The following is an 18,481-nucleotide window of genomic DNA, read 5'->3' on the forward strand; positions in this document are numbered from 1 at the left end:
ATGCTGTCTCCCTAATGCCTAGTACAATGCTTGGCACATAGTAGCAGCTCATTAATATATATTTCCTTTATGATTGTATGGAAGGCAACACTGAGCAATTTAAATGGCAAAATTTTAGAACTAGAAAGGAACTGTGGAGATCATCTCTTTTCAGTCTTGTTATTTATAGAAGAGTAAGCCAAGGCATAAAAAGGCTGAGCATTTTTAGGCAATTAGTAGAGAACCAGGACTAAAATCCAAGTTTCATAGTACACAAACAGAGATTTTTTTGCCTTTAGAAGATTTGCTTATTTTGTTTTTATGTTGCGTTATCTCACCATTTGGAAGGAAGGCACTTTCTTTTTCTTTACAAAGAACCATATACATAAAAATAAATGATATTTGGGGGGACAAGGCTGAAGACGTAAGATTCTGATTCAACTGAAATTTGCAAAGCACTTACTTTATGCCCAAACATTCACATATGATTTCTTATTTCACTCCTTACAATAAAGTTTAGAGCTATATCCCTTATACCCATTGCCATCCAGTCGATTCCTACTCATAGTGACCTTATAAGACAGAACAGAACTGCCCAGTAGGGTTTCCAAGGAGCGCCTGGTGGATTCAAACTGCCGACCTTTTGGTTAGCAGCCAAACTCTTAAACTACTATGCCACCAGGATTTAGAGCTAGGTATTATTTCCATTTAACAGCTTGGAAATTGAAGCCCAGAGGATTAGCTTGCGTGAGACCACATAGGTAAGAAGTGGTAGGGACAAGATTGAAAACCAGAGTTTCTCACTTTCTAACCACTCTTCAGTCTTAAAAAAAAAACATGCTGTATTTTTGTTTTTAACTGAGGCAAGGGATGTTGTTAGTAAGTGTTGTTGAGTCAATTTTTAACTCACAGCAAGCCCATGTGACAGAGTAGAACTGCTGCATAGGGTTTTCTAGGCTGTAACTCTTTACAGGAGCAGATCACCAGGGATTTTTCCTGTGGAGCCACACTGAGTGCTTCCAACAGCCAATCCTTTGATTAGCAGCCAAGCATTTAACTGTTGTGCCACCAAGGCTCCTAGAGGCAAGGGAGGTAGCGTGAAGTTATTTCCTTTGCTTATTTTGCTCTTAAATTTAAAGTTACAAGATTTACTATGTAATAGCCATATTAAGATCTGATTAGCCCTTCGAATAGCTATCACAGGGTCTATAGCAAAGCCATTCTGTTCTTTTCTCTCTTTCATACCTAGCAGATGCTTAAAGAATGTTGGATGTTAAAGAAATGTAGTTGTGCCAAGATAGAGGCTTTTATTATTTGTGTAAGACATGGTGTACTAATGAACTTGAACAATAGGCACGCCTAGTTTACCTTAGTATTTCAAGATGTGGTTGTCCTTATAAATTAATTGTTTTGTCATAGTTTGTCATTTTTATCTGAACGTTATTATACTTTGGGAAAACGTGTTTTCTGTATGCCCTTTCCTAGGTTTTCTTTAAGTTGAATTATTTATAATTAGAAATTACAAAATTGTGAATGGAGATTGATTTTTTTCAAAAACAAAGCAAAACTTGCATCTCCTCAATAGATATTTTAGTAAGCAAAATATATTCAGAAACACAAAATCACTTAGGAAAGATTCTTATCCCTAAAAATGGACTTTTATAATATATTTAATGATTCATTTCAATTCACACAATTTAGTTTGTTTTGTCTCATTAATTTTTCCTAAAATAAAGAATTGTAACATTTTTTGTTGTTGTTTATTCTTAGCTGTCAAATAAAGGAAAATGTAGTAGAACGATTCATGGTTCAATTAAAGAAACTTAGGGAAAAGAACCAAAAGTATCATGAAAGAGTGAGTATAAAATTTAGTGCGTTTATCTAGTCACTAAACATTTACATACATGCTTTGAAAAATTGTGAATTGTGACAAAATGTACTCTAGGAAATTATCTTCAATGCTTGGAACTGATTAATTTATAATCCGTTTAAGTCTCTTTGTACGAATGATGCAAGAAGATACTACTGTTCCCATTGTATTAATTATAATGTCAAAGGAAGCTTGAATTACATTATTTAGATCCTGAGGACACTGAATTTTATGTTCAAAATTCTAAACTTTTGAAACCATATTTATTTTTTGACTTCTTATTTTACCAAACCTCTGTATCTTTTTGCTTTTAGACTTTCAAATAGTTTACATATATAAATACCATTTTAAAAACATAACCCCAGTTGATAAAATGACTAATTGGATATTTAACATGATACATTGTTTATGTAAAATTAGATTAAAATGAATATCAAAAATGACTATCAGGACTAAATACTAACAGGAATACATTTTGGCAGCAGTAAATCATAACAAACTTCAAGGCTGTGCAAACCCTAGCCCCTGCTCACCTCTCCAGCCTTGTCTGTAGCTGTTCTGCCCTTTGCTTACTACTGCTTCTTTCAAATCTTAGAAAACTCAATCTCTTTCTTGTTACTGTACCTTTACCCATGCTGTTTCCTTTCCCAGGAGTGCTCTTCTCTTGGCTAGCTCCTTTTCATTCCCCCAATCTAAGCTGGAAAGCTGTACAAAAATATATCTCCATCACTAAACGAAAGCTCTATTAGACAGCAGCAATGAAGGCTTTTTTATCTTCGTTTCCCCAGGAGGCCTCAGCATGAGCAGGCATTCAACAAATATTGAGTTGATTCACATTAACATCAGTGGAAGGAAGAAAATTTGAGGTCACAGATATTTAAATTGCTAAATTAAACATGACTCATTAGCAAGATATATTTTTTCTCTTAAGTTACGTCAACATCAGAAATGCCTCTCTTCCTAGCTATCATCTCTTCCCATGTGTATTTAATTTTATTTGGGTTATCACCGTATTTATTATCTTTATTTCTCCCTGTTTGTGTTCATCATGCCTCTTATGACATTCCACATTCCACAGTTCACCGTGTCCACTTCCTCACCTTCCAATTTGTCTTCTGCTCCTACCATTTCACCTCAATGGTTCTAGCAAAATCTATTAAGGACCAATTAGCCAGGTCCAAGGAATTCTTTTTAGTCCTTGCTTTACTCCCCATCCCATCAGCAGTCAGATATAGTCACTCCTTTCATCCTGAAACTCTCTTCTCTTTTGGGAGAGAATATTACTCTCCCTTAATTTTCATTTTACTTTGACCATTTCATCTTGCTTTTCATTCTTGGAAATTTTCCTGGCCACTCATTAATTATGGTATTTACCACGGTTTTGATCTCAGTCCTTTTCTCTCACTTTAAATTCTCTCTTTGGGATGATCTCACTTACCACCATGGCTTCAACTACCATATTTATATGGTGATAAATCTCACGTGATAAAATTTCATAATACCGTTGTTATTGTTGTGTGCCTTCGAGTCGATTCCAACTCATAGTGACCCTATAGTACAGAGTAGAACTGCCCTATAGGGTTTCTAAGGCTGTAAATATTTGTGTGTGTGTGTGCTTTAAGTGAAAGTTTACAAATCAAGTCAGTTTCTCATACAAAAATTTATATACTTCTTGCTATGTACTCCTAGTTGCTCTCCCCCCAATGAGACAACACACTCCTTCTCTCCACCCCATATTCCTCGTGTCCATTCCGCCACCTTCTGTCCACCTCTGCCTTCTCATCTCCTCTCCAGACAGGAGCTGCCCACAGTCTCATGTGTCTACTTGAGCCAAGAACGTCACTCCTCACCAGTATCATTTTCTATCTTATAGTACAGTCCAATCCCTGTCTGAAGAGTTGGCTTTGGGAATGGTTCTAGTCTTGGGCTAACAAAAGGTTTGGGGACCATGACCTCTGGAGTTCTTCTAGTCTCAGTCGTACCATTAAGTCTGATCTTTTACGAGAATTTGAGGTCTGCATCCCACTACTCTCCTGCTCCATCAGGGATTCTCTGTTGTGTTCCATCTCAGGGCAGTCATCGGTTGTAGCTAGGCACCATCTAGTTCTTATGGTCTCATGCTGATGTCGTCTCTGATTTATGTGGCCCTTTCTGTCTCTTGGGCTCATAATTACCTTGTGTCTTTGGTGTTCTTCATTCTCCTTTGCTCCAGGTGGGCTGAGACCAATTGATGCATCTTAGATGGCTGCTTGCTAGCGTTTAAGACCCCAGACACCACTCACCAAAGTGGGATATGCAGAATGTTTTCTTAATAGATTTTATTATGCCAGTTGACCTAGATATCCCCTGAAACCATGGTCCCCAGACCCCTGCCCCTGCTACTCTGGCCTTCAAAGTGTTCCGTTTATTCAGGAAACTTCTTTGCTTTTGGTTTAGTCCAGTTGTGCTGACCTCTTCTGTATTGTGTGTTGTCTTTTCCTTCATCTAAAATAGTTCTTGTCTACTATCTAATTAGTGAATACCCCTCTCCCTCCCCCCCTCCACCCTCGTAACCATCAAAGAATATTTTCTTCTCTGTTTAAACTATTTCTCAAGTTCTTACAATAGTGGTCTCATACAATATTAGTTCTTTTGCAACTAACTAATTTCACTCAGCATAATGCCTTCCAGATTCCTCCATGTTGTGAAATGTTTCACGGATTCATCATTGTTGTTTATCGATGCATAGTATTCTATATAATTTATTTATCCATTCATCTGTTGATGGGCATCTTGGTTGCTTCCATCTTTTTGCTATTGTAAACAGTGCTGCAGTGAACATGAGTGTGCATATATCTGTGTAAAGGCTCCAAAGTGGTTGAACCATTTTACATTCCCACCAGCACTGTGTAAGTGTTCCGGTCTCTCCACAACCTCTCCAACATTTATTATTTTGTGTCTTTGGATTAATGCCAGCTAAGGCTGTAAATCTTTATGAGAGCAGATCTCCAGGTCTTTTCTCCCATGGAGGCATTGGTGGGTTCGAACCGCCAACCTTTGGTTAGTAGCCAAGTGCTTAACCACTCTGCCACCAGGACTCCATATGCATACTATACACACACACACACACATATAAAGGCTGGTGAAATACCCTTGCCGCCTTGTACTGCCACATCTATCTTGCCTATCTGCAACTTTGAAAAACAGATTTTCATGCTTCTGTGACTGGGCTCCCAAGCACAATTGAACACATAAACACAGTGACATTAAAAGTTTGTAGCTTCCAACGCAGTTGAATCTCAGCACTGTTAAGCAATCCGTTTTGCTTATCCCTGGTCAGCTCTCCTTCTTGATCACCATGGTGGTTGAGCTGAAACTTAACTCTCCACTTCAGCTTCCCTAATGCTGCTTTCGTTGAGTGCACTCTCAACAAATAACTTAAACTTCTACTTGAGTGGGAAAATAACCAGGTTTAAACTCCCTCATCTCCCTTTCTCTTCACTCCTTAATTTATCTGTATCCTCCCTTTCTTCTCTTGGTGAGGAAGAGGATTGGTCCTCTTTTTCTGAGGTCAGTTTTCCTATGCATGCCCTGGATTCCATCCCAAACTCTTCCCCTAGAATTTGCTGTGTATGTAATCTTCCACCTATGCTGTTCAAGATTCCCTGGGTGGTCCAAATGGCTAATGTGTTCAGCTGCTAACTGGGGGGTTGGTGGTTTGAACCCATCCAGGGACTTTTAGGAAGAGAGACCTGGTGATTTACTTTTGAAAAATCATGGTCACTGGAAACTCTGTGGAGCACAGTTCTACTCTCAAACACGTAGGATCACCATTTGTCGGAATCAATTCAGTGGCAACGGGTTTGGTTTGTTTGGTTTATACTCTCTTCAAATTGCTTTTTGGCATAAACTCCACTGGACTTGCCAATGTGCCCAAGTTTCCATCAGTCTGAAGAAGGCAAATAATACAAAATGTCCTATGATCTTCCCTCCCGTCAGGGTATCACCATAACACTATCACTCCTTTCACTCATTCATTCAATAAACTTTTTTTTTTTTTAATTCTTAATGTGGACTGGGAACTGGGAATCAAAGACGAAAAAGATCTGCTTCACTACTTTAGAAAAAATAAGAGTCTAAAAACCTAAGCCAATGTAATATAGCTTTTGCCAAATTTTTAATCTTTATCCTATTTAATTTCTCTGTGACAAGTGACAAAGTTACTGTCTCCATCCTTGAACTTTCTCCTCCCTGAGCTTCCAATGTACCCCTCCCTTCTCCTTTGAGTTTCTTCTCTCCAAGTGAGCCTTACTGGCTCCTCCTCCTCCTTTGCCCTTTTCTTTTTCTACACTTCCTTTGGGTGGCCTTGTCCCACTGCAAGGGATGCAACCAACCATTTGCCAGAGACTGTCAAATCTCTCTCTCTAATGCTAGACTTTCTTGTAGACTGTATTCTCAACTACCTACTAGATTTTTCCATTGAAATATGTTGTTAGGTGCCGTGGAGTCAATTTTTGACTCATGGCAGCCCCATGTGACAAAGCAGAACTGCCCAGGGTGGTTTTCTAGCCTATGGTCTTTGCAGGAGCAGATCATCAGGTCTTTCTCCCATGGAGCGACTGGGTAGGTTTGAGCCAACAACCTTTTGGTTAGTGGCAACTTAACCATTGTACCACCACGGCTCATGAGCACCTGAAATTCAACGTGTCTATAAATCAAGCCCCTTCACAGTTACAGATACTTCTTAGACATAACCAAACACCTCATAGGGTTGGTTTTCCGGGTTTGAAGGATAGGACCATAGTCTGGTGGGACATCTTAGTCAAGTGGCATAATATAGTTCATAAAGTTTATGTTCTACATCCTAGTTTGGTGAGGAGCATCTGGGGTCTTAAAAGTGCGCAAGCAGCCATCTAAGATACAAATATTGGTCTCTACTTGTCCTGAGCAAAAGAGAAGGAAGGAAACCAAAGACTCAAGGAAGAAACTAGTCTATGGGACTAATAGTCTACAGGAACCACTGCCTCATCTACCCTGAGACCAGAGGAACTAGATGGTGCCCAGCTACCACTACCAACCATTCTGACCAGGGCCACAATAAGTGGACCCTGATAGAATAGGAGAAAAATATGCAACAGAACCCAAAATTCCTAAAAAAAAAAAAAAAAAAAAAAAACCACTTATTGGACTCGTTCATTTTAGTGGCCTCCCTGAAACTATTGCCCCAAGATACTCTTTAAACCTTGAACTGAAACTAGCCCCTGAGGTCACCTAATTTTTACTAAATAACAGATTGGCTCACAAAATAAAAAATATCACCCTTGAGTACTGTGCTTCTTTAAAAAATCATCTATATGAGACCAAGTGATCAACAATTACTTTAAAACAAAGACGAGAATGTAAGGGAGCAGAAAAAGGAACAACCAGAACAGAAATATTGAGAATATTCATGCATTGTGAAGAATGTAACCAATGTCACTGAACAATTTCCATAGAAATTGTTGAATGGGAATCTAAACCACTGTGTAAACCTTCACTAAAAACACAATAAAGTATTATTAAAAAAAAAAAAAACACCGATGAAATACGAATAAAGCGTCTAGTTTAGTTAATAATATTGTACCAATGTCAATTTCCAGGTTTTGATAATGAACTGTGGTTATGTAAGATGTTATCGTTGGGGAAAGCTGGGTGAATAGTAGATGGAAACTCTGTACTATTTGGCAACTTCTTATTTTCTTTCTTGTGAGTCTTAAAAAATTAAAAGAATAAAACCCATAAAATAGCCTTACAACAAAATCAATCCTTTTTTTGTAGCTTATTTACTGAATATCTTTTTTCCCCTATTTTATAATGTGATGATTATTCTTGCCTCAAATAATAATTATTGACTCCCCTTTGTAGGATAAACATATCTTTTTTTAGCACTAAATTTTACTTCAGTATATCACTCAAAATAATTTTTCAGACCTACTGGATTTTGTAACATGTTGTCAGATCTTTTGCTTTGTATTTGAAATTCAGGTGATATTTTGAAAGTTAATATTCCCCAGACCGGAAAGTTAATATAGACCTTACTAAATTTATATATAATGCCAAATATGATTTAGTAACATTTATGCAACATCATATAACATTTTTGGGACATGTAATGCAATTTAGGAGCCCTGGTGGCACAGTGGTTAAGTGCTCAGCTGCCAACTAAAAGGTTGGTGGTTCGAACCCACCAGCTGCTCCATGGAAGAAAGATGTGGCAGTCTGCTTTCATAAAGATTTACAGCTTTGGAAACCCTATGGGGCAGTTCTCCTCTGCCTTGTAGGGTTACTATAAGTCAGAATCAACTCAAAATCATTGAGTTTGATTTGATTTTTAAATTATCACTGACTTTAGAAATATTTTACCTGTATATCATGGTAAATATTTTTAAGCTGGAATTGAATGTAGAGATCATTGTTGCCTTACTAAAATTAACATAAGTAAAATCAGATAAAGATTTATTTAGTATTTGAAACATATTTGCTAGTGGAATTTTCCGTTTCTACAAATATAAGTGGAAAAGCCCATATTTGGAAAGAGCATTAGCAGTGCAATAGTTTGGCAAGGGGTATTTCCCCTGTTATTCAAGTTTCTACCAATATTTCATTTTAAAATAACTTATGTCCAGCCAAAAGAATTCAGTTTTTTTTTTAATAAGCAGACAAAACATAGATCTATTTCATGAAGAAAATGAAATATTTGATAATTGTTATGTGCCATCGAGTCTAACTGGATTCATAGCGATGTGACAGAGTAGAAGTGCCCCAAAGGGTTTTCTAGGCTGTAATCTTTTTTTTTTTTTTTTTTAATCTTTACAGGAGCAGATCACCAAGTCTTTCTCCCAGGTAGCCAGTGGGTGGGTTTGAATCACAAACCTTTAGGTTAGCAGCTGAGTGCTTAACCATTGCACCACTAGGGCTCCTTGATACTTGGCTACAGAGTAATATAAGTTGTTTCTTTTTGGTTGCTAATATTGATTTCTTCATTTTTTAAATTAAACTTTTTGAAATAGTTGTAGATTCACATGCAGTTATAAGAGACGCTGTGTATTCATTACCCAGGTTCCCTTACCATATTCTAAAACTGTAGTACAATAAGATATTGACATTGACAGTACTGACATCGATACAGTAAAGATACAGAACATTTCCCTCACCACAAGGATCCCTCATTTTTCCCTTTTATACTCACTTAACTTCCCTCCAGATCCCACCATCTCCTTAGGCCCTGGCAACCATCAATCTGTTCTCCATTTCTAAAATAAATTTTGTTATTTTAAGAATGTTATATCAAGGGAATCATGTGTAAATAGCCTCTTGGGATTATTTTTTTACGGAATATAATTCTCTAGAGATTTATCCAGGTTGTTGCAAGTATCATAGCTTGTGCCTTTTTATTGCTGAGTAGTATAGCGTGCTATGGATGTACTGGAGTTTTTAACCACGCTCCTGTTAGAGGACATCTGGATTGTTTCCTGTTTTAGGCTATTGTGAATAAAGCTTCTGTAAACATTCACGTACAGGTTTTGTGCGAACAAAAATGCTCAGGAGTTCAATTGCTGGGTCATATGGTAGTTGCATGTTAGTTGTTTTTTTTTTTTAAGAAACTGCCAAATTATTTTCCAGTCTGGCTATACCATTTTGGATTTCCACCAGCAGTCTATGAGTGTTGTAGTTTCTCTGCATCCCTTATTAGCAGTTGACGTTGTTGCTATTTTTATTTTAGCCAATCTAATGTGTGTGTTTTTAATTTGCGTTTCCCTAATGGCTAAAGGATTTCGTTTTACTTGGATCCACAGTCAATGACCGTGGAAGCGGCAGCTGAGAAATCAAATGATGCATTACACTGGGCAGATCTGCTGCAAAAGATCCCTTGAAAGGGTTAAAAAGTGAAGATGTCCCTTTGAAGACTAAGGTGTCCCTGACCCCCCCGCAAAAAAAAAAAGGTGTTTTCAGTCTTCCCACATGCATGTGAAAGCTGGACAAATGAATAAGAAGACTGCAGAAGAATCCATACCTTTGAATTATGGTTTTAGTGAAGAATACTGAATATAACATGGACTGCCAGAAGAACGAACAAATCTATCTTGGAAGAAGTACGGCCAGAATGCTACTTAGAAGCGAGGATGGCAAGCCTTTGTCTCACATACTTTGGACATGTTATTAGGAGGGACTAGTCCCTGGAGAAGGACATCATGCTTGGTAAAGTAGATGGTCAGTGAAAAAGAGGAAGATCCTCAAGGAGATGGATTGACACAGTGGCTACAACAGTGGGCTCGAGCATAGCAACAACTCTGAGGATGGCACAGGACCAGGCAGTGTTTTATTCTGCTGTACACAGGGTCACTATGAATCGGAACAGACTGGACCGCACCTAGCAACAGCAAACGCTAATGGTGTAAACATCCTTTCATGTCCTTATTTTTGCCACCTACGTATCCTCTTTGGTGAAATTTCTCTTTATATCTTTTGCCCAGTTTCTAAATGGATTGCTTGTTTCTTGTTTTGTTTTGTTGTGTTTTTTTTACTGTTGAGTTTTGAAAGTTCTTAATCTATTCTAGATACTACTCTTTTGTTGATTATGTGGTTTGCAAATATTTTCTCCCAATTCATAACTTACCTCTTCATTCTCATACAAGGGTCTTCTGCTGAGTGAAAGTTTTTAATTTTAATGGTTTAGTTCCTTCTATGGATCACGATTTTAGTGTCAAGTTTAAAAACTTCGTCTAGCCCTAGATCCTGAAGATTTTCTACTATTTTTTTTTTCCTAAAAGTTTTATTCTTTTACATTTAAGTCATGGTCAATTTTGAGTTAATTTTTGTATAAAGTTTGAGACTTAGATCAAGATTCTTTTTTTTTTTTTTGGCCTACAGATGTCCAATTGCTCCAGCACCATTGGTTAAAAAGGCTTTTCTATGGAATTGCATTTACACCTTTGTCAAAGATCAACGGACCATATTTGCGTGGGTCTGTTTCTGGCTTCTCTATCCTGTTCTGTTAATCTGTGGGTCTACCCCTACGTGAATACCACAGGCTTGATTATTATAGCTATATAATGAGTCTTGAAATCAGGTAAATTTGTTCTTCCCACTTTATACTTCTTTTTCAGATTTGTTTTAGCTGTATAGTCCCTTTGTCTTTCCATACAAATTTTAGAATTTCCTTGTCTAAATTACAAAAATATCTTGCTGAAATTTTGACAGGAATTGTGTTAAACCTGTATATCAACTTGGGGAAAACTGACAACTTGACTAAGTCTTCTAATCCATGAACACAATGTTTTTTCATTTATTTAGATCTTTGCTTTTTTAGTGTGTGTATATATATATGTATATAGATATATATGTATACATATATAACAAAACATTCGCCAGGTGAACATTTTTGACATGTACAATTCAGTGATACCGATTCTATTGATCATGTTTTACAACCATCACTGCTGTCCATTTCCTAATTAGTACAGAACCGTTAACAGATGCTCACTGCCCCTTAAGCAAGCCCTCCCCCTGCTCCCTCCCTCCTACCCCAGTAACCACTAATAAACTCTGGTCTTTATACATTTGCCTATTCTAAATATTTCATATAAATGGGATCATATGATATTTGCCCTTTGTGGCTGATTTATTTCACTCACCATAATGTTTTTACATTTTATTCATGTCGTAGTATGTATCAGGACTTCATTTAGATCTTTGATTTCTTTTATCAGCATTTTTTAAAGTTTTTAGTATATAAATCTTAAACACGTTTTATTAGATACTTCTGCAGGGTGTAGGATTCTGGGTTGATAGTTTTTTTCTTTCAGCACTTGAAAAATGTGCCACTTCCTTCTGGCTTCCATGATTTCTGATTTTAAAAAATGCCAATTTTCTAATTGTTTTTCCCCAATAGTTATCAATTTTCTCTGACCGCTTCTAAGATTTTTTCCTTTGTCTTTAGTTTTCATAAGTTTAATTATGATGTGTTGGCGTGAATTTCTTTGCATTTATCTTGTTTGGTGTTTGCTCTGCTTCTTGAATCTGTAGTTTTATGTCTCTTACCAGATTTGGGAAATTTTCAGCCGTTATTTCCCTGAGTACTTTTTCAACCACATTTTCTTTCTCCTCTTCTCCTGGGAGTCCGATGACGTGAATGTTAGATCTTTTGTTATAGTGCCACAGGTCCTGAAACTCTGTTCTTTTTTTTTTTTTTTTCCCCAGCCTGTTTTCTCTATGTTGTTCAGATTGGGTAATTTCTGTTGTTCTATCTGCCCCCTCCTCCATTCTGCTGTTGAGCCCACCACTGAGATTTTTATTTTAGTTACTGTTTTTTCAGTTAAATTTTTCATTTGATTTTTCTTCATATATTCTATTTCTTTGCTCTTGCTTTCTATTTTTTGTTTCAAGCATGTTCATAACTGTCCATAGAAGCATTTTTATCATGACTTTTTAAAATATTTGTCAAATAATTGTAACATGTCTGTCATCTCGGTGTTGGCATCTACTGAATGACTTTTTTCATTCAGTTTGAGATTTTCCTGGTTCTTGTTATGATGACTGATTTTCAGTTGAAACCTGGACTTGTTCATATGTTGTGAGACTCTGGATCTTATTTACAACCTTCTGTTTTGCCTGGATTTTTTTGATACCACTCTGGCAGGGGAAATGAGGGTCTTGCCTCGTTATGCCAGGTGGAGGTAGAATTACAGGTTTCCCACGAGGTCTCCACTGACACTGTTGGAGGGGGCTTGTTACCATCCATCAAGGCTCCATAGTTGGCGGCCTTTGACACCACCCCAGTGGGTGTTGGAGTACTTCATTACAGGATCCCCACTCTACCTTTGCAGGCATGGGTGGAGGTGGGGCGACAGTTTTTTCTATGGTATTTGACTGAAGTGGATCATTTATTGTCTAAAAGTTTTCCATCTTGCTAGGTTGCCTCTTTTTTGGTCTTTTGGCTAGAGAAGGCAGACTTTTGTTGAGGCTTTTTATGTCTGCAGGTAATAGTGTTTCTAGGTTGCCAAATGCTTCAGCTCCATGTCTGCAATATATGAGTCAAAAAGAAAACCCAAAACCCTCACCACTGTGTTGTTCATCAGTTCCTAAAGTTCCTAGCCAGTCAGTTTTCTTCTCTCCAGTGTTATATGTAATATCTCCTAGATATTACATATAACACAAACATATGAAAATTTGTCATTTTCATATGTTTGTGTTATATGTAATATCTAGGGTTTTTAGTTGTGTGTAGTAGAAGGAATAGGGAGAGGTACATCTACTCCATCTTTCTGAAAACAGAAGTTTAATTGATTTCATTTTTAGTTTTAATTACAGACCAAAGTAGCAATACATATTTAAAAATTGAGATTTAATTTGCAAAGCATATATTTCACCCTTTAAGTGTACCATTCAGTGCTTTTTAGCAGATTCACAAAGTTGTACAACCATCACCACTATCTAACTCCGGAACAATTTCATAACCCCAATCCTATTAGCGGTCAGTCCCAATTATCCTCTTCTATCATCCCCTGGTGTCTTAGTTATCTAGTGCTGCTGTAACAGAAATATCACAAGTGGATGGCTTTAACAAAGAGAAGTTTATTCTCTCAAAGTCCAGTAGGCTAGAAGTCTGAATTCAGGGTGCTAGCTCCAGGGGAAGGCTTTCTCTCTCTATCTCCTCTGGAGTAAGGTCCTTGTCATCAGTCTTCCCTTGGTCTGGGAACATGTCAGCGCAGGAACCTCACATCCAAAGGACGAGCTGTGCTCCCAGCACTGCTTTCTTGGTGGTATGAGGTCCCCATGTCTTTCTGCTTGCTCCTCTCTTTTATATCTTGAAAGAGATTGACTTAAGACACGATCTAATCTTGTAGATCTCATCAATATAACTGCCACTAATTCATCTCATTAACATCATAGTGATAGGATTTACAACACATAGGGAAATCACATCAGATGACAAGATGGTACATAATAATACAATACTGGGAATCATGACCTAGCCAAGTTAACAGATATTTGAAGGAGACACAATTCAATCCATGACACCTGGAAACCACTAATCTACTTTTTGTCTCTATAGATTTGTCTTCTGGACATTTCATATAAATGAAATCATACAATATGTGGCCTTTTGTGTCTGGCTTATTTCACTTAGCGTAATGTTTACAAGATTCATCCATGTTGTAGCATGTAACAGCACTTCGTTCCTTTTTATGCTGAATAACATTCCATTGCTTGGATATACCACATTTTGTTTATCCCTTCATCAGTTGACGGATATTTGGGTTGTTTCCACTTTTTGGCTGTTATGAGTACTGCTGCCATAACCATTCATGTACAAGATTTACACTTATTTTTCAAATTTATTCCCATTTTATTCTTTTTGGTACTATTGTAAATGGAACTGTTTTCTTAACTTCATTTTCAGATTCTTCATTGCTAATGTAGAGAAATATAACTGGTTCGAATGTCTGTCCTCTCATTTATAGCATCTGAAATGCTTAACCATTGTGCTACCAGGGCTCCTTATAATAATAATAATAATAATAAACCTTATAATAAGGACAGTTAATTGGGAATCAGGTTTTGGAGGAGTTCTCTCCCCTTCCTTCCCACTGAGGCTGCCTGCTGCTGGTTTTTACCATGATTGCAAGACTCTTGATTTTCAAGGCTATCATGGGACTAGAGCGAGGGGATGATAATAGGACAAGTTACAACACCACAAAGCTCATTGTCCTTACTTAGATTCAGCCATTTTTCTTGAATAAACACTCCGTGGATTGTTGCAGGCTTTTGGTTAATTTCCAGAGTTCTGAAAAGTTGGTTTTGACAAGTTTTGTCAGTTCTCTCATTGCTTTTATAGAGGAAAGGATTTTCAGTGGTCCTTACTCCACCATTCCTGCTGACGTCACTCCTAATAAGATTTTAAAGAGGGAGTTGAAAGAGAGTCAATTTTAAATACAACATCGTATTATGAATCCCTTGGTATTAAAAATTCTTTAGAAATAGGATTGTGATACCTTAGAATATTACAAACTAAAAATCAGAGAACCTAAAACTACTAAATTTTGAGCATCATTTATTTCTATTCTTTATTTCCATTTCCATTGTCTGAAATTACTCAAATCCTATCCACCTCCTTTTTTTTTTTTCTTTTAATCAAGCCTTGGTGTCATAAAGTTTATTGTCAATTGTTTTTATTCATTTTTTTAAAGTTTTAAATTAAACTTCTAATGCACTGTGTATCAGTTATTTTATTCAGCCTGTGGAATAATTTAAAGAGCATCTTTTCTTAAGGTTGCAGTAAAGCCTTATCTGAGGAGATTAATATATTAGTGTCTGTTTCGCTAAATAGTTTTAAGGAATCAACTTTTTCAGCCCTTGAGTTTAAGATTTGTTGGATGAAGTAATAAATTAAAGAAATGCATTGTAGTAGGCTGTAGGACTTTCAAAGAGTCATAACTATGTGCTTTTATCTATTTACTTATTTTTATACTTTTTTATTTTGGTGAAAGTATATAAATATGTGTTTTTAAATTATCTGAAAGAGCCTTGCTACTCAAAGTTCATCATGCTTGGCATCATCTGGAACTTCTCAGAAATGCAGAGTTGCAGGCTTCATCCCAAACTGCTTGAAGCAAAATCTCCACTTTAGCAAGATCCCCAGGTGCTTGTTATATACACTAAAGTTTCAGAACCACTTGCCTAGAAAATTAATCTTAATAAAATATTCCTTTATAGTGGAGCACTCAGTAAGTTCAGAGGATAAAAGACATGAATATGACTAATAAAATACAATGTTGAAAAAGTTATAATAAAGGAAATTTACATTATAGGGAAAAGGAAGTAATTTTTAAAAGAAGTATTAAAATAGTTTAAGTATATACATTTTATTAGGCTTAGGAAATTGAAGGAAAGACATGAGGGAAGTTGATTACTAGAGCTTAAAAGGGAACCTAAGAAAATTACAAAGAAACATTAAGGTCACACACAAAAAATCTCTCTCTGCATGTGTATATAATAAGATAGCAAAGGCAAGGATAAGTTGATTACATAAGAAGCTTAGAAATATGGATGGGATGTCCATAAGAGCAACCTAGTCCATATTGCCAGTGTGAAATGTTGGGAATGGTGAGTACCCATCACCATAAAAGAAGAGAATGAGGGTCATTTGTGAGAAAAGCTGGTGGATTCAAACTGCTGACCTTTTGGTTAACAGACAAGCTCTTAACTACTTCACCACCAGGGCTCCACCTGGCAAATAGTAGATGCTTTATAAATATTGACTAAATGAATAATGAATGATAATGTTAGTATTTAACAGTTACTGTGTTGATGGGTTTAATTTTATTTTGAATCTTCCATAAACTTACAGATATTATTATATAATTTATTTCATTAAATATTTCTCACTTTAAAAGCTGCAATATGTGACTCTCTTTTTAGGAAAAACAATGTAAATAGTTCAACAGATATAGTTAACATGCTGTCAATTTTCATGACAGAATAAACGCTTAAAGGATGAACAGATTTGGCACATAAAGAACCTACTAAAGGAACTGGGTGAAGATAAGTCAAAGGGAGTACCAGTTGTAACAAGAGAGGATGTTGAAGAAGCAATGAAGGAAAAATGGAAGTTTGAAAGAGACCAGGAACAAAATTTGAAAGGTGATTTAAGAAAACTATCGTAAAGCTATATCGAGTTATTTGCTGAATGTTTTAATGCTTTTGTTTCTCCCATTATGTTCAAAATGCTGTGAACATATTTCACATGCCATCATTACCACCACAACCACAGACACATGTAGGCAAATGGACAGGAGAGGGAAATATGAGGCGGGCAGTGACACTGAAGCCAATTGAGGAGGAATAATAAGGGTATAAGGGCAGTGATCAAAAACAAACACAGATGAAAACCATCTGACTCTTAACACCAGACACTATTCTATTAAACACAGCTCTGAGCTGCTTCTCACAGTTGGTGATTTGTTCTTTTGGAAAAATGATATTGTTTGGTGGCTTCAGCCTTGGCTTAGACTTGGGAATGATAAAATGAACATAACCATGACAGTTTTTCTCCCAAAATCCTTAAGGGAACTAAGCCCCCCATTTAAATGTGGGAAAAGGGAGATTAGAGTTGAGAAAGGGAAAGCTTGGAAGACATGGATAGAAATGATGCTATGTGCAGAAGATGAAAGACTGAGAACGTACTCTTGCCATGGCTTAGAAATACCATAGTCATACACAGTTTTGACACTTCACATTTTTTATTCCTGAGTCAGAATCGACTCAATTATAATCGGTTTTCTTTCATCCTAAGCTTGCTGCCAATATTTCTCAAACCACTTTTGCCAGACCTCTATAAAAGCCATCCTCTGGGAAACCTGGGAAAAAACAACTAGAGCATTATCAGGAAGCAGTACCAGAAGCTAAAAAGCAAAACAAGGGTAGGGACTAGATTTTTCCCGAATTTCTCCAAGTATTTCAAAGTGACGATGTACCCGAGAACTTTGCACAGAGCAGGCACTCCACTCAGTTGCTATTTATTGTTTTGAATGAAATAGTTTCCAAGACCAAACACCTACAGGCAAACTTCATTTATAGAACTTTCCAAAACTGTTCCCATAACCCTCCTCCTAACCAAGTCTCTTTATTGGCAATAGTGATGTCATGAGGTGGTAGAATTGTATTTTGTAGGACACCTCTCTGGAACAGCTCTGCTTGTGTTTGGAGGGAATATTTTAATAAATCCTTAAGGTGGGAGTAAGACCCCAAAGGATGCTTAGGCATGCTCCCTAAACTGTCTTCTAAGGGAAATGGTTGAGTTAGTTGAAGTGTGCCTGCTTATGGTTTGGAGTCCTGGTGGTGTAGTGGTTAAGAACTTGGCCACTAACCAAATGGATGGCAATTCAAATCCACCAGCCACTCCTTGGAAACCCTATGGGGGCAGTTCTACTATGTCCTGTACAGTCACTTTGAGTGAGAATTGACAGCAGCAGATTTGGTTTTTTGATTGCTTATGGTTTGGGCTGAGCACTGGGGCATATGTGTTATACAAGTCTGGGTCCGAACTGGATGGCTTAGCACAGTAGAGGAGGGCTGGGCGAGTGTGGTGGTCCAAGGGAGAAAGAGGCCCACAGATGCTGAGGAAGAGAGGGAAAGTGAGAGAACATATGTGTCTGAAAAGAGTTTCTGAGGCAGTTTGTTATGAATTGTACCAGGTCGTCCCTTGCAACTCATTTTGGTTTATAGAGCATCAGTGGTGGCTTCACCTGGTAGGTTGTTCCAGTGCAGACTCTGAGGCCCCACCCAGACCTAGTGAAGCAGAAACTGCATTTTGACAAGATCCCAGGGGATTCCTGTGCCCATAAAGTTTTGTGAAGTGCTGACATAATCCCTTTCTTCCAACTTTTAGTCAAGACTCGCTCAGTTGCAAAGGTAAAAAGCCACCTTGAATTAGCCTAAGCATAAAGGGGATGCTAATTTTTTCATATAACCAAACCACAGAAAGTGCAGGGTGCTGCTGACCTGGACCCAGGACTTCAAATGCTATCAGATCTCAGCTTTTTTTTTTTTTTTTTTTTTAACTGTTTCTCTGTCTTACTCTTCCCCCTGCAAGTTGGCTCCTTTTTCTCATGC

At 37.2% G+C, this 18,481-nt stretch overlaps 1 protein-coding gene across 1 annotated transcript in view; it reads left to right on the forward strand.

Moving 5' to 3' along the window:
• CCDC83 (coiled-coil domain containing 83) overlaps nt 1-18,481 on the forward strand; it is a 68,991-nt gene that overhangs the window by 9,417 nt on the left and 41,093 nt on the right. The window contains 2 exon segments of the mRNA XM_023558531.2: nt 1,750-1,834; nt 16,348-16,510. Of these exon segments, the coding sequence (XP_023414299.1) occupies nt 1,750-1,834; nt 16,348-16,510 (248 nt within the window).

This window comes from Loxodonta africana, chromosome 7 (assembly GCF_030014295.1).
Source record: "Loxodonta africana isolate mLoxAfr1 chromosome 7, mLoxAfr1.hap2, whole genome shotgun sequence".
NCBI classification, from domain to species: domain Eukaryota; kingdom Metazoa; phylum Chordata; class Mammalia; order Proboscidea; family Elephantidae; genus Loxodonta; species Loxodonta africana.